Source organism: Mangifera indica, chromosome 2 (assembly GCF_011075055.1).
Source record: "Mangifera indica cultivar Alphonso chromosome 2, CATAS_Mindica_2.1, whole genome shotgun sequence".
Classification (NCBI taxonomy): domain Eukaryota; kingdom Viridiplantae; phylum Streptophyta; class Magnoliopsida; order Sapindales; family Anacardiaceae; genus Mangifera; species Mangifera indica.
In genome coordinates, this window is record NC_058138.1 from 353,293 (window position 1) to 375,734 (window position 22,442).

A 22,442-nucleotide genomic window follows, 5' to 3' on the forward strand; every position below is an offset into this window, starting at 1 on the left:
GAAATTCGAATTCTAAAAGTTGAAAAACCTTAGAATGGTAACAATCAAAAAATTCTTCAGAAATCTGAAAAATACGAGTTGATATCTCGTAAAACGGTAAAATTTCAAAAAATGGAACTGAAATTTGAATTCTAAAAGTTGAAAAATCCTAGAATGGCAACAATCGAAAAATTCTTCAAAAATCTGAAAAATACGAATCGATATATCGTAAAACGGTGAAATTCGAAAAAACAGAACTGAAATTCGAAAAAACAGAACTGAAATTCGAATTCTAAAAGTTGAAAAACCCTAGAATGACAACAATCTAAAAATTCTTCGAAAATCTGAAAAATACGAGTCGATCTATCATAAAACGATGAAATTCGAAAAAACGGAACTGAAATTCAAATTCTAAAAGTTGAAAAACCCTAGAATGGCAATAATAAAAAAATTCTTCTAAAATCTGAAAAATACGAGTCGATATCTCGTAAAATGGTGAAATTCGAAAAAACGGAACTGAAATTCAAAAACACGAATCAATATACCCTATAAATGAAAAAATCAAAATATTCAGTTGAAATTACGTTATTACATCGTAAATTATGCCAAAAGCTCCAAAATTTGAAAAATCGAATCTCAAATTTGAAAATTACATATAGAAAAACCCTAAAACAGAAAAAACGAATATAAAATTCGAAAACTACACGATCAGAAACCCTAGATAACAAAATTCTTAATTTACCCTCTCATGAAAATTCCTTTTTAAAACAGGTCAACTGTTATATGGCAAATTTCAGAAAAATCCGCAGTGTTCTAAGGAATCTCCCCGGCTCCCCAATATTTTAACAAAGCTTTTTACCCCCTAACCCATGGTTAATGTCTGCTGACCGTGGGAGAAATCGTTTGACCGTGGGAAATACTGTTCCCACGGTCGGACTACCAATCCTTCGACAGCCATTTGCGACCAAAATTTGGTTGTTTTGGCCAAAATTTTTTCATAAATCAAATCTACACGTTGTATAACACAAAACCTTTCAATCAATTCAACGAAAACAACCAAGAATCAAATCGAAACCCTAAAATTTCAAACCTCAAAACCTCAATCAAATCTCAATAATATGAGCAATAACTTGATTCAAACAAGATTATAGAAGATATACTAACCTTCTTTGCCATTTGCGGTTGTCGGAAAACAAGAAAATCGGCAGAAATCTGGTTGACCGTGGGATGACCGTGGGAAAGTGGGAAATTTTGAATTTTCTTTGAATTTGCACAGTGAAATGACTATAAGAAGTAAGAAATTTTCTGTATTTATATATGGGGGTAGTTTCGTCATTTCACAAAACCTGGGCATTTTTGCTTAACCCTGAATATTTTAGACAATTTTTCTTAGACCCCCTAAATTTTGGCTATTTTTTATAATTTCCCTAAATATTAATTTAAAAAAAAATTAATTTTCAATGTATTTAAAAATTTTTCAATTGGATCAACCTATAGGCTTTCCTGTTAGACCACATGACCAACTTTATTCGCGAGGCGTGCTAAGCTTGAGTTGTATAGATGATTTGTTTTAATTATGTTCGATTAAATTATAGGCCTAGAGACTTATTCTCGTTCAAGATATAATAAAACTCTAAAATTGTATCTTTTAATTTTAAAAATTTAAATATCTATTCAAAAAATAATTTTTATTAAAAATTATAGTTTGGGGGTTAAGAGTAAAACTATTATTTACTCAAAAATTTAAAAAATTAAAGTTTATCACATTTTTCTTCTCCAAGTTTTAAAAAATCATCATTTTCCTCTTTTAAAGTTCAAAAAATGACAATTTTCTCCTAATATTTTTTCTTCTTTTCTCTAACGGGGATCCACCATCTTTGACTATTGGTCGTCCTTCCCCTTGACCTTTCTCTAATCACTGATTGATGAAAATTTTCTAAAAATTCAAACGATTTTTGTTTAGACAAGTTGCTATCCAAACAATTTTTATCGATCAGTGGTTTGAGAGAGGTTGGGAGGGAGAGATAATGTGGGAGAGAAGATGACCGGTGGTTAGAAATAATAGATTGTAGTCGAAGAAAAGAAAAAAAAAAACCATAGAAGAAAAATTATCATTTTTTAAACTTTAAAGAAAAATTTGAGGAGAATTATAAGATTTTCAAATTGAGAGGGAAAAATGTGATACAAGTTTACCTTTTAAAATTTTTTTAATTAAATAATGATTTTATCCTTAACTTTAATTAAAATTTTTAATAGAAATTACTTTATAAGTCAGTATTTAGATTTTTGAAAATTAAAAGGTATAATGTGAGATTCCACTATTCCTTGGGTGGGAATAGTGCTTTGGTCTAGGTTATATGGGCTATATGGTTTTAACTTACCAAACTAAAGGCACATAATTTCTTTTTGAGCCCTCAGGTTTTTAAATTTACAAAGTGCCCCTGAATTCAAAATTCTGATTCTCGCGGCCCCTCATCTTCTCCAGTAGAATTAACTCACTGTATCAAAAAGAAATCGCTTAAAGATGGAAACCTTACACATAAAAAAGGTCCATAAACGCCATGAAACTCAAAATCTAGTACGGGGATTTTCCTTATTTTTTGAAATTAACAACAAAACTAATGTATCCCAACTTTGATTTCTGAAAACTCAGATCTCAGAAGCCTCCAAAAGGGCATGACAACAAACTCAACCTCCTGCCGCCGTCGCCACCGAAACCCACTGCCACTGTCAGGTTTTCTACACATTTGGTTAGTTACCTATTGTAGCTTTGTGTTGATTTGGAAGTTTTGTACTTTACCTATCTACGAGAACATTGTTTTAGAAATAGGGGTTTAGAGATTTGATGAAATATTGTTAACCATTGATTTATCCTTTGAGCAAAGACTAGCTTAAAAAAGAAATCTTCAAATTGTATTGTGTTGAGAGAACTAAAACGATAAAGATTATGGGTTACAATGAGAGTATGATTGCTATCAGTATGGATTTTGTTACTCATCATAATGAAAAGAGTAGATATATGCCTGTTACAGCGCATTTCGTTGACGCTCATGGGCGTTACAAAGTCAAATCATGAGGTATTGTCTTGAAGTCTGAAATGGTTTGCAATGACTTTGTTCAACTTTTGGTTTATATCGAAAATTGTCTTTTTTAACTATTGATAGTTGTTCCATCAAAGATGCCATGATGCCAATGTTGTAAATTTATTGTTGATTTGAATGTCATGGGTGGAAAATTCTTTCATATATAGTGTTGTGCTCAAATATTAGATTTGATAATGAAGGATGGGATGGATGTGAATGAGCAAGATGTTGAGAAGAGTTGGGACAGTACTACCATTTTGAGATCAACACCAAACAAGATTGAAAATTTTGAGAACATTGCACATCACTTGAACTTTGCATATAGTAAGAAATTAATGATTGATTGTAGAAGTAGATGGAGTATAGCATATTTGATGCTTAGTATTGCTTTTGAATATTAAGATGTTTTTTATGTACTAAAAATGTGAGATGAACAATATGAATGTTTACCTAGGAAGTCAAAGTGGAAGATGGCAAAAGCAATTTGCGAACTTTGCAAGTGTTTAATGATTTGATATACATGTTTTCAGAGACCAAACATATGACATCTGACTTGTTTTTACTAATGATTTTTTGTATTATATTGTTGATGAATAAGTGGCTCAAATTTTCTTATGATGATATAAAATGTAGGGCTACCAAAACAATGACAAGTTTGAAACATACTGGGAAGTTGTTTATGGAGTTATAACCATGACTATTATGTTAGATCCTAGGTTTGAAATGCGGTATATTGAGTTTATGTTATCTAAAATTTATACAGATGATTCATAAGGACCAAGGTTACACAACTTTTATTCTGATTTTCAACAGAAGACTAAATTTGGAGCAGACTAATTTAAAAGATGTGTTCATTCCATTACTGTAAATGTTGCAAATTTTAGGAAGAATATGCCTTGTTTTTGGTGGATAAATATAATCATGAGAGGCAACTGAAGTTAGAGTTGGATAGTTACTTAGATAATCCTTTAGATGATATTGAGGACTTCGATATTTTGACTTGGTGGAAGGCACGCCTGTATACATATCCTCTGTCGTCTCTGATTGCTAGAGATATGTTGGCTATTCCATATCCTCAAAGCCGCATCTCAGTCTCCTTTAAGTAATGGCAATGGATTTTTAAGTCCACATCATAGTAGACTTCAGCCAGACATACTGGAGGCTGTAACGTATACTCAAAATTGGTTTTGGCTTCAACACCATGGTATGAATTTACTTCAACAATATTTTCACATTTTATTATTATTATCATGGATGGTCATTCTTTACATATTGTTTTTTTCTTTTCATCAGTCATATTCTGGATAATCAAATCCCTTCTGGGATGGAAGTTGAACATGATGGACATCAGATTGAGTTGATGCTGTAATACTCCTGAACTCCTATATTGATCTTTAATTTTCATTTTGATGTGGCGCTTATTTCTACAAACACTTTGTGGATATGGAAGTAGTTTATGTCGCTAGTTTACTGTTTTAAGATAATATATTTTAATATGTTTGGTGTAATTTTGTGTTTATTTTCACAGGCTATTTCTAGTTCTTGTGCTTACTGAGGCAGGTTTTGACAAGAAAGCTTCAGCTTTCATCTCATAATTCCATGAAAGTGATGTCTCTGAAATCTGAACTTCATCTATAATTCATGGTCTGTATGAGATTATATTAGAAAATTCAGTATCATCATATATTATACAGTATCAACTTTCTTCTTTCAGTGCTAATTTATAATATTATAAATTTCCATATTTTAGTTGAAAGAAAGATAAAATATCTATATTGAAACTATTTATCAACTAATTTTGTTTCCTTTTGTTTTATTGAGATAGGCTCTTGAAATGATGATCTCCTTTATAGAAATATGAATTCTTTTTGCTTTATTTATTGTTTTAAAAATAAAATCATTGATCAAATTTATATCATAAATGTCATCATTTTTGGAAAATTATATCAAACGTCCCCATATCGTAAAAAATAAATACAATAAGATGATTATCAATGTTACATTAATTTCATTTAGATCTTAAAATACTTTCTATAAGAAAATTTTTCGAAATGTTCGGATAATCTTTTATATTTTATAATATAAAAATAGCACAAAAATAGTCATGATATCAAGTGCTATATGGGCAACACTGAAACTAGATAGAACTAAAATGTCTTAAACAAAATTAGATAAAGATGGAAAGTAAGCCTGACATTATATAGTACATTGCTGTAGAAATAAGAAAACCTTCTTTTCATCATTCTCATGTGTATATGGACATGACACATTACACTCCATTATTGACAAGATTTCTGTATATATGTTATATGGAAGTTTGTTTCTGTCTCCATTAATAGAATTGAATGTAGAAATTTCCATTGTCTCCAAAAACAGTAAAAACCATTCTATAATAAGTTGTCTCATTTGTAAGAAACTAAAGAATGAACCCTCACTGACCAACCAAATTAATTCCTCCCAATTATATTACTACCTTGACATCAATAGTCAGATTTTATCATATCTGGTATTTTAATTATAAGGATTTGGGCACCCCACTATTTTTTTTCTAATTATTCTAGAAGGGTGCCCCTATAATCCATAATCTAGATATTTTTTTATTTTAGTATCCCTTCACATCTATATATAGTTAGTATAAACTATTGAAATATTGCAAGAGAGAATTCCAAAGCTTCTATATTTCATCTTGTTTTCTCCGTTTGGTGTGGAGTGATGACTAGAAAGAAGGTGAAACTTGCATTTATCAGCAATGATTCTGCAAGAAAAGCAACCTTCAAGAAAAGAAAGAAGGGTCTGATGAAGAAGGTAAGTGAACTTAGTACTCTTTGTGGTATTGATGCTTGTGCTATCATTTATAGTCCCTACGAGTCTCACGCTGAGATCTGGCCATCTCCTATGGGAGTCCAAAGAGTTTTGTCTCAGTTCAAGAAGATGCCTGAGATGGAGCAGAGCAAGAAGATGGTGAATCAGGATAGCTTTCTCAGGCAAAGGATTGGAAAAGGGAATGAACAACTGAAGAAGCAGCGGAAAGATAACCGTGAAAGGGAGATGACTGAGATCATGTTCCAAAGCCTCACAGGGAGGAGCCTCCATGGTTTGAACATTCTAGACTTGAATGATATTGGATACTTGATTGACCAACACTTGAAGGACATTCATACCAGGGTGGACACCTTGAACAGGATGGCAGTGCAACCTCAGCCTGTGGCGCCAAAGCCTTTGACTGTTGGTGAGAGCTCTCAGCAGGCAGTGAGGGCTGATTTTGAGATGAATGGAGATGCAATCCAGAGGCAGCAGTGGTTTATTGACCTGATGAACCCACCTGAGCAGATGGGATTTGGTGGGGAGGATATAATCTTGCCATTTGGGGATGCCAACCACAATTCTCTTTGGTCTAATGCCTATTTCCCTTAAGAAAAAAATATTGTTTGATTGACATGAGTTTGTCTTGAGGGATTTATTTTGTTGCTTGTTTTTAGATCTTGTTGTTCTCATCGTATTGCTTCTAGTCCACTGGAAGCTTATGAACTTGAATATTTCTATGTACACAGATTTTGTTATTGAAAATAATGTTAGTTGAATCACAGATAAAGATTTGCTGTTTTTCTGATTGAATCCAATCTACATCAGATCAAAATTTTTGTTGATGACAATCCAAACACAAAACTTCAACTTATTGTTTTAAATAGAAGGGAACTTGTATGCAGTGCAATAATGATCCCAAAACATCATGTTCAATGCCCTCTGGAACTCAATTGACAATTTTGCCGTGCAGACTATGTCAGATAAAATACGTTGTTGATAACTGTTCAAACACATAACTTGATCTCAGTGTTGTGTAATAGAAAGGAACTTGTCTGCAGTGCAATAATAATCCTAAATCATCATGTTCAATGCCCTATTGAACCTGAGTGACAGTTTTGCCACATTGAACATGTAACAATGGAATCAAAGTTTATGCAGGTTTTGATAAGAACCACAGTGCTACATTTGCCGTCTATTATTGAATTGGTAACATTGCATACATGTCACACAATAATTGTGACAGGTAATGCCCCTGTGAATTACTAAGTTTGGATATAAGTTACATAATGAGTAAAAAAACTGCAATAAATATTACAGAACAGATTACAGCAATATTTAACATTTTACTGAAAGATCCAACTGGCTGCAGAAGAATCACCAAATTGAAGAAGTTCATTTGACAGAATTTACAGAAGTTGTGAATTAAAAAATATAGGAATAACCATGTGATGTTTTCTTGGAAATCTTGAAGATATGTCTGTTAATATAAATGTTGATTTATATGGTACCTTAGTAAGAAATCGGTTTAATTAATTGAAATTCTGAGGCATCCGAAACTTGCTATGCATGTGTAGTCATAGAATAGCAATCCTAGTCACCATTCTTTTCTCGGAGAACCTTTTTTTACTGTAACATGAGAGGCAGCTATTTTTTTTCCAGGAATGCTTTGTTCTAAATATACTTACTTTTCTTTGGCCTGCAAGTTTCTTGCCTTTCAAGGAAAGGTAACAAAGAAACTACCTGGAAATAGAACCCATAAAGGAATCGATTCTGGGATTCTGCAGATTCAAGTTAAGAAAATGGAGTCCAATGTGGCAGATGATTTTTTCAGAAGTCTATTCTAAAGTTTATAAGCCTCATTTGGTGGGCTTGAATTCACATTTCAACATTTTTCACTGTACCTGTCAACAAGATTCCTTCCCCCCATTACTTTAACTATAGAAATCTTCTGGTGGCTGTTGATCTTGACCTTCAACCCAATATTTTTCAGACAGAACCTTCCTTTAAACTTGAAGAACTATTAATTTCTAGTGATCAAAGTACATCATACATTATTATCATAACTATAATTCTTACTTACCATAGAGTATTGAAATTCTAAATGTTTTTTAAAGTTCATCTTTGACTGGAGGAGGTTCCATATTGCAGGCAAATTGAATCAGAATTTTCCTACCAGAGAATCTATTAACTTTGCATCAATTTTGCAAGTTGCAAAATTCATAATTTTTCCAAGTTCACTTTCATAAATTGCGAATTTTCCACTTCTGTAATTGAGTGTGACAAGAGTAGTAATTAACACAGAAACATACATGCACTTGCTTGCGCAATCTATCAAAAATGTTAACATGATTCTGGCAAAACCATTGTGTTTTCCACTATAAAAAGTGTGTTGAAACTTGCAACTTGCAACTGCTACATGGGTGACGGATGCAAAGAGTTGCCTGCGCATGTAGTTTTGAAGTAGTGTACTAATGAAGAGTATTAAATATTACAATTAATTTAATTAAGAGCCATTGATTTTTAGAAGTTATAGTTGTCCATAGATATTTTCCTAGTGCTCATCTAACTGTGAGAATCTGGTAAATTTTTTTCTAATAAAAGAACACTTTGTCTACAGAAAATTAAGCACTTTTGTTGCTTAAAAATGGAGTTTGTGATGGGACATTTTAATTTATATGCACAGAAGCAAAATATCTGAACCTTGTTAAATATTATTGAAAATATTGTAAAGAATTCTCTTAAAAAAGATTAATCTAAAAGCAGAAAAAATCATATATTTATGTAGGAAGTAAAGACTGGCTAGATAGAGGGAAAAAAGGAAAGTGCTTATAGCTATAGAACCCTTATAGTGGAGTAGAAAAGAAAAAACTTTGGAGGGCTCAAAATCATCTGTAGAATAATGAAGGCATCACAAAATAGAGCTCTTCTAAATAGAAGCTGAAAAGTGATTTTCAGAAAAGCATAAACATAGATGGTCATCCTTTAATCCAGCTATACATAAAGGTGAACAACTTCCCCATGACAATACTTACTTCTAGCCTGGCATAACTTTCACTTTTGTAATATCTTTTTTAAAATGGATGTTTAAAAGAGCTTCAACCATCCATAGAAAGAAAAACAAAATGTTCGAATCTAGAATCCGGAAAACAGACTAAAACTTATCATATGGGGTGTCAGAAAAATCAGACCTTCTGCATTCTTGATATTACTAAGCTACTGCAACAGAACTTAAGTAAATATTAGAGAGTAAGATGCAGAGAATAGTGACAATTATTATACGATTCCTGAGTGGATGACCAATCGATGGAAGTCCAGTAAATATAATTCTGATGTAACCTAACTGCAACTTGATGTCAAATTCATATCTCAATTATGTGATTTGAACATGAAGGATAATTCATAGTCAGGCGTTTTGAAACAACCCTCACCATCCCTTTTCAATAGGCATTGCCTCCTGGGAGCATCTGCCTGGGACAATTTTAATGCATAACATATTTTCATTTCTGTTCCTGAAAACACTTCAAATTCCATTTCAACCAATTGCGTTTTTAAAACATCTAGAGGGACACCAGATTTTCATCATTTGAAGTAGCAACTACGCTAATTAATTTAGAGACAGAAGGCTGAAAAGGTTGAGAATATCAAAATATGCACCAAGTACAAATAATATTTGTTAAGGAAGAAGAACAATCTCTCTTAATGTACAAGAAGCACTTGCTATGCTTTTAACTAGAATCTCATGAGTTTCGAGGAACAATGAACTCTCTCAACAGCTATAAAATATCAAAACCATTGCTGCTTTTACTTGGAAACATACTGCAACCAAACCGTGGATCAAAAAACTATATGCTTGCAATAACACTGGCTCAAATTCATTCAACTATACCATTGCAGCTTATACTTGGAAATATACTGCGGTGCCAACCATGGATCATTCTTTGAAATTTACAGTAACTTTGAAGAGAAGAAATGATGAGATTGAAAAGATATGCTTGCAATAAAAAGGGTTCAAATTCATTCATTCAGCTTTAGTATTGTGCATCAATTGCTTGTAATTTCAAGTAGCTTGACCATTCAATTTGTACAGAAAAAGATTAAGAAGAGAGGTGGGAAGAAATATTTTTTTCTGGCATTCATTATTGCGATTCACAGGCTATGAACATGATTACAAGAGTTAAGAAATAAAAAACAAAGACATACAAGAACTTGATAAGTAAATGAAACTAGCTATTCATGATATGATGTTCAAGCTTTCCCTGTTGCAACTCCAGGTTGATAAACAGCATGGAGTTCAGATTCGGAGTAGCGGATTGCGTGGAACTTTGCGATAAAATCTTGAGCTTTCCTGTCAATACCAGGCTCAGCAACCCAAGAACCTTTGTCTTCATCACTAGGCCACACCCTTCTTCCACTTCCTGTGTTCTCCTCCCGTGCATACTCATCACGAGATGGTTTAGACTTCCTGAATTTGAGCATGTTGAATACAGAGAAGCCTTTCTTTTGCTTGTTGCCTCCCATTATCACAATCTAAATGCTTAATATGCCTCTCTCTTTGGTCCTCTTCAGACAAGAACACCTTGAGAAACAAGTAACAAAGCTTACTTTGCTTAGTTCTTGTTATTTTGAATGCATGGGAGGGTAAGTGTATTTATAGTTAGAGAGTTAGGCCAATTTTGAAAAAATATCGTGAGACAGAATCTGGAGAGAACCACTATGATTGAAACATGTGTAAGGTTTAGATTGAAAGGACAATAACAATGACAATGATGGTAGAACTTGGTAACAAAAGCACATGGCTGTGCTTAATTGAACCAAAAAGCATTGGTTAAGGGTGGAACCCCCAAATTTTGGGTCCTTGTTTTTATACTTTCTTCTAAAGGAAGAAATCATCAAATATTAACTTATTTATATACAGTGATGTAGCAGTATGTGATTATTTATTTATTTTTTATTTTGAAATCACTCATATGATATTATATTGGTTGGTCTGGATATGTCGATAAGATTCATTTGTATATGTCTTATCACTCTTTTATTATTCAAAAGAGTGACACTATATGTACAAACAAATTTTATTATTTATCAATAAAAACTGATGGGACTGCATGTGATTGAGTAATTCTAAATAAGAAAAAATATAAACAATCACATACTATCATGCAAGTTTGTATGGATAAGTTAGTAAAATTTGTTTATGTAACTATTATTTTCAAAGTATCCCTATTTATTTACTCTTATTTATATTCATTTTTTATGGATCGAGATATTATAATTTAACTTTTTATATAAATATGAATGGTTTATCTTTACTAATCCGACAATGATATGAAAGAAGTTAAAAAGGTAATCATATTAATACCAACTCTACATCTCTTAACACCATTTCATAGATAAAATTTACAACCCTTAAGGAATGTAAAAGAAAATTTTAAGTTAAAAAAATTACTAGGTCATTAACCTAACCTAACCTAATTGTGTTTCTTCCTTTTTGCCTTTTCTTTGAATATCCGATTAAATTTAATCCTAACTTTGGCATATATCTTTTACTATATACTAAAAAAGAAAAAAAAAAAAAAACCTAGATACATTACACATGATTAATTTTGATGTTGAAAAGATGATAAAGAACACGTTTTTCTCGATGATTTAGTTACTAAACTATAAGTAATCTTAAACGTCAATAAGGTTCATAAAAATTTTACAAAAGAAAATTATTCTCTGATATTCGCGTATCATTCACGTAAAGATTAATTAAGCAAAAGACACATTTTTTCAATGATTTAGTTGTTATCAACCTGGAATCAACAAGAAGAAAAGAGAAGTGGAAGGAACAGTCAAGGTTTCTTTTTGAATAGTTTGGTTTCATGCATGCATTGGTTGGTAGGACAGCTCTAGGGTTTATTTTATTAGGGCAAAAGTTTCTTCTCTCTTTATAATATTAGGAAGCTTCCATTCTCATGAACCCACAAAGATCTCTATAATCTACTAGCAACAATACCAAATTTAATGAAATTATATTATTAATTTGTAATATAAGGAAATTGTATTCTCACCTTCTATCGTCCCCTCATTTCAAAAACTCATAATTTCACACTTCCTTTTTGAATTTTCATGTGATACGCATAAATCCCCTCCCTAAAAGGACTATTTGAATTCTGGATGGCTAGTCCTAAAACTTTGACTGGACTAATTAATTTGACCGTCATACTGAGATTAACATAAATAAATATCGAGGATAAAAAGACTCGAATCTTGATTTCAAAATATATTATTTGACCTCTGGTATTGGTGATTAGAAATATTTATTATTCAACATTATCTAATAAATATATTTAATAAATTTGTCATAAAATTTTAATTATCTTATATTGATATCACTTGTCTATCTTATCATGCAAACTTATCAATTCGCAGTCCGGCCTTTGACTACATTAAGGTCCAAACTAAGTCTAAAATCATTATATTTAATGACAAGTCTTTAATTTCAATATAGACTAAATTAAATTCTAAATCCCATTTAAAAATCAAGAACAAACCTCACTCTCTTGATTTAGCTACAAGAAAATTGAAATTTCAAAATCAATGACATCATCTCACTTTTAGTCTAAAAAATAACAAATTCATATGATAATCATAAAACGGAGAAGGGATAACTTTGCTAGTTTTCGAACCAAAAGGATAAGACCGATCCTATACTATACATAAAGATTAGAATATATTACTTACCCCAAGTGTATACACTACTTAATTGATTAGTATTCATACCCTTTTGACAATATACAAACAAAAATTCCTTTTGAAAATTACAATATAAAAAAAAAAAAATTGTTTTTATCTTTAGCAACAATGCATGCAAGCTGTCTAGCTTTAAGGTTTCTTCACATTGAAAGCCTAGGAAGGGCCAGAAAGAGACTTTGATTCGATGCCCACCATCTTTATATATATATTAATTGTACTTTTAATCACGGAACTTGTATGTTAATCTCCATCGTCTCTTTATAAATTATGCTTTAATTACTATAATATAATATTTTCTGGCTGTAATCAATCTTATTGATTATTATTATTTTATATAATATGAGAAGAATGATATGGGATTAGAAGCTCATTGGTGGAGTCTAGTTTGGTGAATTTTATATTACCTGTGAATCATGGTTAAATCATTAAATTGGTGAAGATCTTTTGCTTGCAAAATCTTAATTTTATCAATGATATGAATTATTGTAAGGTCAATATCTCATATACTAATGCGCAGCCGAATCATGTATAATATTATGTATCGTACCGTAAGATAATAGTAATAACAATAATAATCTTTAATTGATAGGTTTTTATTTTAGAAAAAATCATAAACATTCTAAAATTATAAAATTACTATATCATCATTTAGTGATTTAATCTAAGCATTTTAACTTTTTTTACATGTCAATAGGTTTCAACTCTCTTTGTCTTCTTCACATGATGACAAGATCCAATTATCTTAACCCTCTTCGCATGATGGTGGTTGGCATGTGGTGGTTAGCCACGATTGGTGGTGGCGTGAGTAATTTTAATTTGAATGAAGGCCATTTCTGTCTTAATATATGTTTGAGTAAGGATAAAACAGTCACAATAAGGTTTTGGGTTATATGTAATTTTAATTGAATATGAAAGCCTCTTATTCCAAGAATTTAATAAAGGTAATGTTAATAAAATTAATATTACCTTATAATTATGTCACTCTTATATTATCTATCATACTAGTTTCGTAATCATAGATTATCTAAATCTTTGATAATTAATAAATCAAAAATAGATAATAAAATATATATTGTTAAAATAAACAACAACGAGTGATATAATAAAAAATATATTACTAAAATAATATATAAACTAATACTTTTACCAAAGTGATTGCCTTGTAGTGCAAAATTTGTTGACAATGGTTTGGTTAGATTGAGTTGATTGTTGAACTGCAATCTGATGCTATTTGTTCGGTTTGATTGGAGGTCGATTCAATCATATCGTGAAATTAGTTTTTTAACTTGACTTTGACCGGTCTGCTTAACAGGGCCTAGTTGGGCTGGGTGGATTTCCAAAAAACAACTGCTAAGATCCTAGACCCAGCCCATTGCTATGCTTTAGACCTAAGTGAAGATTTGGACAGGCCCAAATTGGAAGGCTTGAAGTCCATGTGAAAAGATTTTTTTTTTTTCTTTTGGTTACTTTCATTTTCTCTTAATGCGAGGGAAAACCCCGATTTTCTTGAGTAGAACTGAAGAACGAGAAGAAGAAGAAGCTTTTTTTTTATTTAATTAATTTTGATTTCTAGGTTGATTCCTCTTAAATTGTTTGCATGGTTTCGGATATCAAATCATGTTCAAACATTTCTTCATCATCCAGGTTCCTCTCTTTCTCTTTCTCTCGTTTTGTGAAATAAAATTCCATAATTTGCGTGTTGAAATGATTCATTTTAATTTTTTGGTGAATTAAACTATGCCGAATTGACGTCGTTTCGTCGTAGTGATAGCTGAAAGTTTGTAATCGATTCAATAAGAATCAACTTGGAAAGATAGTTTGATTGAAAGCCCACAAGTTGTTGATTGAGATTACTCGATTTTAAGATTCAGTGTTTTTGTTGAAACGCCATGAGTTTTAGTTTATATTTTTTAGGGGTTTTTATTAAGTTTAGTTTTTGATATCGCTACTGAGTATAATGAAGACGATCCATTTGAAAATATTTATTATAATGGGGCTTGGTGACTTTCTTTTCTTTATTATTGGAAATTTCAATTAGGTTCGTTTTAGTACTTCTAGCGGTTTCAGTCGGGTTCTAGTTTTGAACTCAAGTTTGCTATGCAAGTATGGTGGATTTCTGGGTTATATATGATATATAATATTTGTTAGCTGATTGGAAGTTTACTTGCCATTTTTGCTTTTGGTGAGATTTATGTGCAATTTTGGACGAATATGTGCGTATGAACGTGAAGCCTTAATTGTTAATTGGTGTTATTTTTACAAATTGTTGCTCATTTCTGCTTTCTTTACTTGATTCAGGGCAGCAAGCGATGCTTTGATTGTCTTCTCATAGATGCTTGGATCTGTCAGAAATTATAGACATCTTTGACGTTATTAAGTATTAGTCGTTGGTAATTAAATTGTTCAAAATGCCTTCGACTGCGAATGAACAATTGACTGAAGTTGGGTGTGTTAGTGAACATGATACACCACCAGATGACAGTAAAAATCCAATGAATCCTGTGGATGAGGATGACGAAGAGGATGAGGAAGAAGATGTAGATTTTAATCCCTTTCTGAAAGGAACTCCTTCACCTGAAGCTTCTTCGAGCTTGAGCTCTGAAATTGTTGGAGATTCTGACCATGCTGAGGAGGAAATTGCAATGCAAAGTAAAGTTTCTCCTAAAGGAGCATGTGAAAAAACTGAGTGCAGAAAGGATGTTCTGAAAAAAACGAAGAAGAGAAAATTTGTTTTAATCTCTCAATCAGAAGCAGAAAGTGTTCGAGAAAAGGAGAATGGCTCAACAAGCAGTGAGATTGAGGTTAATGAAGGCATGGTAGGAGATTTGGGTAATACTACTAACACGTTGAAGCCCGTGATGGATTTAGATGATGAGGATGCCATCTGTAGGCGCACTAGGGCCAGATATTCACTTGCAAGCTTCACACTTGATGAGCTTGAGGCATTTCTTCAGGAAACAGATGATGATGAAGACCTTCAAAATGTTGACGATGAAGAAGAGTATCGGAAGTTCCTTGCTGCTGTGTTGAAGGGTGAAGATGTTGATGGCTTGTCAACTCAGGGGAATGAAAATGCTGATGATGAAGATGAGGATAATGATGCAGATTTTGAGATAGAACTTGAAGAGATGCTTGAGAGTGACTATGATGAAGGCATAACAGAGAAGACCCAAAAAGTGAGGGCTGGAAGACGGCCAGAGACTAGGCAGAATAGACACCAAAAAGCCTCTGCACGATATAAAAAGAAGCTTCTAGAACAGACAAAGAGGCCATTGCGTCCCCTCTTACCAATCTTGCCTAATGGACCGCCAATCGTCCCTTTCCCTACTGTTAATGGGAAAATTTTGATACCTCAGACTGCTTCAACTAGTGTATCTTCCACAGCTGAAGATACTATAATCAATGGCTTCACTCCACATCAGATAGGCCAGTTGCATTGTTTACTGCATGAGCATGTGCAACTTCTTATTCAAGTATTTTCACTTTGTATTCTTGATCCTTCTTGGCAGCATATTGCCTCCCAAGTTCAAGGATTGGTTTTTGAGATTCTTAACAAACGTGATGAAGTAATAGCATACAGAAGTGAGCCATATCCTGATATTCACTTCCGTCCTCCTTACACTTGTTCATCTGTGCCAGATACAGTCCTCCAGTTTTGCCCAGAACAAAGCACCTTTGACTCATCTTCTCAAACTTTAAAGGGCTATTTTTGGGTGCCTTCAGTAAGTGGTCAAGTTCTATCTGTTCTGGATGTAGCTCCGCTTAAATTAACTAGAAAGTATATGGATGAAGTTTATACTGGTATGTCATGTAGAATTAATCAAATTTATTTTTCATGATTTTGCAATGATCTGCTTTTTTGTTTGGCTCACTTTTGAAGTTGTTCTTATTGATTAATTATTTTTCTTTCAGCCGTCCAAGAGTACAGAAAACGTTGTGTGGAATTTAGTTCTGATATTCACTTTGAAAAAGAGCCTTTATTCCCTTTTCCTTTTACTTCATTTGTCCAAGCTAATGCTGAAGCTTCAAAAGAAAGAACTCTCTCTTCTGCTAAGACAACATCTTCTCCCTGTGAAAAACCGCAACCACAGAAGAAGTCACTGGCAGCTGCACTTGTTGAAAGTACAAAAAAGCAATCTGTTGCTTTAGTCCCTAAGGATATTTCCGAGTTAGCACAGAGATTTTTCCCCCTTTTTAATCCATCCTTATTTCCACACAAGCCACCTCCTATGGCTGTTGCAAATCGGGTGCTTTTTACTGATGCAGAGGATGAGTGAGTTTCATGCTTCCTTGCCTTTTCTTTGGTGACTGACTTACTTCTTTACTAACCAGTTTCTTCTAATTTTCCCTTTCTACATTGGAATTTACTACAGACTATTGGCACTAGGGATGATGGAATATAATTCAGACTGGAAGGCAATTCAGCAACGCTTTCTTCCTTGCAAAACTAAACATCAGGTAGCTATACCTCTGTTTTGCATAACAAGTACAACATTATCTGTTAATTTTTATTACAGAAAAACTGTAATCGTCATTTCATGTGCTTGTCCATACTTCATGCAATTTCTGCTAAGGAATAAAGGAATAATATGCTGTGGCAAAGATTCGCTAGTCAGCTCACACTGCTCGATGCACAGAAAACTAGTATTTGGTTCCCCAATGACTGGATATGTAAACAATTGTATGGCTGTTGGCTTATGAGAAGTATATATTTAGTAACTATTTTATAAGATCCTTCCTGGTTGAAATTTCATGAAGACTGATTTTCTTGGAGCATTCAAGTTCACACTATTGTTTATTTCATCCATTAAAGATGGCAGTTACTCCACTTGAGGGTTATATTTGCTTGCAGTGTACTGTTTTTGAAAGTTTTCATTGAAAAACCATAGCCTTTGTGTGGATGATTTAGAGAAACTCTCATTTTTCTATTGTTGTTGCTTTATTGTCTTATGAGTAGAGGACATTTACATTTATAGCATACTGAATGTTGCTAATTCTTCATGCTGTTCACAACTCATTATTGATATAATGTGGGATTCTTTATTTTAATCCTTTTGAAATACTGTTTGGTGTCTCAGCATAAACAGATTTTACTTTGTCACCCACAATGAGTGAAATAGTATGCCCTAGTTTACCCAGAACAGTGAGTATGGCATTAGAGTCACAAGAGTTAGTTTTCTTTTACCTTGGTAATAATTAATAAATACCATTTATCCTTTCATGTGTGTTTAAGGTCTGATTTCTTAGTGATAACTAAAATGTCCTGATTGAAGTTTTATTTTAGTAATTTAGATTTTGTGTTGGGTTTGATTGATGTAGTTGGACTCTGATCTTCTTAGCTTTTAGAAATGTCTTGCCGATCAAGACTTGCATTTTTTATCAGTTTATTATTCATCAAATGGTATTCCGAAGGTAGAGTTCTGGGGTTTGAAGTAATTTTGACAATCACTGTTATGAATAGGAGCTAAATTTATTTTATTTGACATGTCCTTCTGTTTTGCAGATTTTTGTCAGGCAGAAAAATCGTTGCTCATCTAAAGCACCAGAAAATCCCATTAAGGTATATAATAACTTGCTTAGAAGAAAAAAATCAACCTTAATCTATTATAATGCTGTAATCTATTGAACTTAAACAAATCTGTTCCCAAAGATACCAGTGATAAAATATTAATCATCTAAATCAGTTAAATCTAATCAGCCTGATTGGATCTGCCTGCTTAATTAGTTGAATAATCATCTAGCATGTTGAATGGGTAAAAGGCAGTATTGGTATTATGATTTTGGTAATTGCCCTAATGGTATCATTATGCTGTGTGATATTGCAAGTATTGACTGGTTAGTTAGATTTTTTTTTGGTTGAAAAGGTTTGGCATTAACTGTACCAGGATTTGTGCATCATATATGCCATTGGGCATTATTTTGATTGGTGAACATGTTATTAAACTTTGAGTGTTCAATGCAGGATGTTCGAAGGCTTAAAACCTCTCCATTGACTGCAAAAGAGATAGAATGTATTCATGAGGTGATTTTATTGGGCCTTTTTAATCTGCTTTTTCATTTTTTGGAGTCTTTTGATTGTCATCATATTTTTAGTCATGTGAAACTTAATGCAACTTAATTTAACAGGGACTGAAGGTTTTTAAACTTGATTGGGTGTCTGTGTGGAAATTTCTTGTCCCGCATAGGGATCCAGCCTTGTTACGCCGGCAATGGCGTATTGCTCTTGGAACTCAGAAGTGTTATAAACAAGATGCTGCTAAAAAGGAGAAAAGGCGGTTGTATGAATTAAAGAAAAAGCGCAGAACTGCTGATTTGGCCAATTGGCATCTTGATGATAAAGAGGTTTGTCTACCTTTTGAAGTAAAGGAACTTTTAAATTGCCTTTCAATCCTTCACGTCTTCTTGTGATACTTTAGTTTATGCCAGGTACTTATGAGTTTTGATATGCCAGACAATTATTTATGTTTGTGGTTTGTATATAGAAAAAACATTTGCGCACTCTAATTTTCATCAAATTTCTTGATTGGGCTATAGAGTAGCTGACCTCTTCCAGCTTGGTTTGATCTTGTTTCATCCTGTTTTAATGATTTTATGCACACAAGTATGATAGCAACAATGTGTAGAATGAGTGGCAGTAATTTTATGAGTTAAATATTTTGAAAATTCTGTAATAACGATAATAAGAAAAAGCTACCTAATGTGGGGCTTTTTATGAGTTAATTATATCGTTGTATGAATAACTCAGCGAGTGTTTGAAAATTTTTGGTATCAATTTTAAGCTTACTGCAGTGACAAATTGTCTCAACAAACCTTAAAGGTGTTTGACTTGAGCCAAGGAATTGGGTTATTTGTCATATTATTTAACTTCTCTAATTGATTGGTCATTGAAAATCTGTCCTCAGTCTCAAAGATTATTGATGTAATTATCTTCTTTGTTGACCTCAGGGCGAAAATGCTGGTGGAGGTAATAATAGTGGAGACGATTACATAGAATATGGAGATGAACGTTATGTTCATGAGGCATTTTTGGCAGACTGGAGACCTGCTGGTCCCAATAACAGGTCTTCTGAGGGTTCTTGTTTAAATATTAGAGATAAACTTCTTCCTAATGGGTCTGGGCAACAGCCAAACCATTCACTGATAACCTTAAAGTCTCAAGTCCGTTTGCCACCATATAGGGCTCGTAGACACAAGAAGGCACACTTGGTGAAATTAGCGCCAGACTTGCCTCCTGTTAATCTCCCACCATCTGTTCGTATAATTTCACAGTCAGCTTTCAAAAGTGTCCAATGTGGATCATCTGCTAGTGTTTCTGTCACTGGCAGTGGTGTCAGCTGTTCTGGACAAAAAAGTACAGCCCCTCTAGTATCTCCTCTTGCAAGGTTGGGATCTCCAAATTTAATAAAAACTGGAAGAGATAAAAGTAATTCACTGAAGGATAATGTCAGAAATCTGCAACTAGAAGTATCTCATGTTGCTGAGGACGAAAGAGGTGCTGAATCAGATCTTCAGATGCATCCTTTATTGTTCCAGGCCCCTGCAGATGGACGTCTGCCATATTATCCTCTTAACACTGGGACTGATACATCCAGTTCTTTTAGTTTCTTTTCAGCTAATCAGCCTCAACTTAATCTGAGTCTTTTTCACAATCCTCGCCAAGTCAGTCATGTTGGTTGCTTTAATGAATCTTTGAAGACCAAAGAGTCCTCCTATACAGCGTCATCTGCCATTGATTTTCACCCACTTTTGAAAAGAAATGAGAAGGCAAATGTTGATTCAGTGACTGCACCCTCAACTGTAAGCAGATCTAATGAGAAAGCTAATGAACTGGACTTGGAGATCCATCTAAGTTCATCATCCACAAAGAAGAGAGCTTTAGGAAACAAGGATATGACTGCACAGAATATTGTGCAGTCAGAGAAGAATGCCATAGATTCTGGACAAAGCACCGAAACTCAACATACTAACAGTATACATTACCATTGTGGTGAAAATTACAGCGGGGATGTTTTAAGTGGTCATTTGTCTGATGTGCCAAGCACTAGAAACATTGACGATATTGGTGATTATTCCAATCCTGGGATTGTGATGGAACAGGAAGAATTAAGTGACTCTGATGAAGAAATTGAAGAACATGTCGAGTTTGAGTGTGAGGAGATGACTGATTCTGAAGGAGATGAGGGTTCAGGCTATGAACAAATTCCTGAAATGCAAGATAAGGTGGCTCTAATATTCTTTTATATCTTAATTCTGTTGCTTTTAAGTTATAAGAAGTGTGCATTTTTTGTGCTGAGACTAACGTATTTCCACTTTATTTGTCATGGCTTCATTAGTGTCCCCATTTATACATTTTGCAGAGAAGGTTGTCTGTTTGGGGAAATGCTGGGATTATTTAGATGTTTTAAACCAGATTTTTGGATGAATCTATCAGCACTTTTCTGTAACTCTCTAATGCTTGAATTTTTGGTCCTCTTGCACACTAAAAGTGCCAGAGAGAGGTCTCTGATTTTTATGTAGTACAATTGTGGTTGATCTGGTACTTTGGTTTTCATTATTTTCCTTGGTTTATTGACTGGTCAATAAATGCCTATACTCTTGGTCCATGGAGAAGTTACTGTTTATCTGCATTCTGAGTTGTTGTGTACTAGTTTCTGCTTTTTTATTTTTGATTTGTTTCTTATTCATAGGAAGTTCGAGATAATTTTGAAGAAAATGCTAGAGATGGAGATGCTACTGATCAGCGGCATGAACCAAGGAGTCCTCTTGGTAAGGGCAATGATATGGTTCCTGGAAACGGTTCTCCTCCTTTCTTAAAGCTGGGATTGATTACCATGGAAAAGGAAACTACAAGCAGTTCATGGCTAAGTTTAAATTCATGTGCAGCAGGCCATCCTATGCGCACAAAACATAAGAATGCAGAGGGAACAATCAGTGAAAGCCCTGCTGCTAAAGATACTTCTCATGTCAACAGATCCTTCAAGAAGACAACCCCCAACACTAAAAAGGTTTCAGAGCAGAAGGATAGCACAGATGTGGCACAACAACTCAGCCTGAGTCCGACAGGGAGGAAACCAAGGAAGCGTGGGCCAAACTAATAAAAGTTTAAAATATTTCTATGGTAAAACATGAGTTTTGTTAAAGGAAGTGATGTTTAGATATTGGCTACTGGTCTTTGTCGTCATCTATCCCAATTAGCTAAGGAGTTGTTGGTGCCGAAGTTTAAGGACTTGAAGAGTTGGAGATATTTGATCTCTCCCTTTCACTAACACTAGTTTGGATTTACTTGATTCATACAGCTGCTAGTTAGTTTATAAAGAAGGTCTTCTTCTTTTTGCCTAATTGTGAATATGTTTTTTGAGTTTTAAGGGATGAGTCAAAAGTAAATGTGAGTGAACATCATGTACAGACTTAGATTTTGCTTAGTAGTCCCACTATTGGGGGCCATAAATGATCCTCTGGAAATATTTCTTGCAAGTTTTGTCACTGATATCAAGAAAACCCAATTTACTTGCTTTGACAATAAAAGAATAACTGATGAATTTGACTGTATGGCAGATAGGGTGAATTTGAACAGAGTTGAAGTTCAAACAAAAATGAGTTTGAATATCTTTGTTCGAATTTAGTTCAATTCTAGGCAGTCTAATTTGAGTTTGAATTGGTGAACATAATGCTAGACAAATATACAATAACTTGAAATTGACAGTAAACCTCATAACTTGAGCTGAATTAGAGTTTTAATTTGAATTTAATTCATTAAAACCCAATTTGGTTCTATTCGAATCCAGTCGCAATGGTAGCTTTCAGGATTTTGTGTCTTTTAGTAGGATTACGGTTATT

General features: G+C 33.3%; 2 protein-coding genes across 5 annotated transcripts; both read left to right on the forward strand.

The window, feature by feature from the left end:
* Positions 1 to 2,405: 2,405 nt before the first annotated feature.
* On the forward strand, positions 2,406 to 6,677 carry LOC123199438 (agamous-like MADS-box protein AGL80). Of its 4 annotated transcripts, none has more exons than XM_044614463.1 (3): positions 2,406 to 2,527; positions 2,633 to 4,266; positions 4,356 to 6,677. In XM_044614463.1, the coding sequence occupies exon 3, from the start codon at positions 5,775 to 5,777 to the stop codon at positions 6,474 to 6,476; it is 702 nt and encodes a 233-aa protein (XP_044470398.1). In that variant the 5' UTR covers positions 2,406 to 2,527; positions 2,633 to 4,266; positions 4,356 to 5,774; the 3' UTR covers positions 6,477 to 6,677. The 4 variants fall into 4 exon arrangements, with proteins under 4 accessions (XP_044470398.1, XP_044470404.1, XP_044470390.1 ...); XM_044614469.1 differs by having other exon boundaries at positions 2,423 to 4,266; positions 4,356 to 4,427; positions 4,591 to 6,677; XM_044614455.1 differs by having other exon boundaries at positions 2,423 to 2,729; positions 4,073 to 4,266.
* A 7,405-nt stretch (positions 6,678 to 14,082) lies between these two features.
* LOC123208922 lies at positions 14,083 to 22,079 on the forward strand. The gene is made up of 9 exons (XM_044626569.1): positions 14,083 to 14,249; positions 14,904 to 16,406; positions 16,518 to 16,878; positions 16,979 to 17,063; positions 18,109 to 18,165; positions 18,568 to 18,627; positions 18,732 to 18,947; positions 19,551 to 20,825; positions 21,293 to 22,079. The coding sequence occupies exons 2-9, from the start codon at positions 15,014 to 15,016 to the stop codon at positions 21,698 to 21,700; spliced, it is 3,855 nt and encodes a 1,284-aa protein (XP_044482504.1). The 5' UTR covers positions 14,083 to 14,249; positions 14,904 to 15,013; the 3' UTR covers positions 21,701 to 22,079.
* Positions 22,080 to 22,442: the final 363 nt, after the last annotated feature.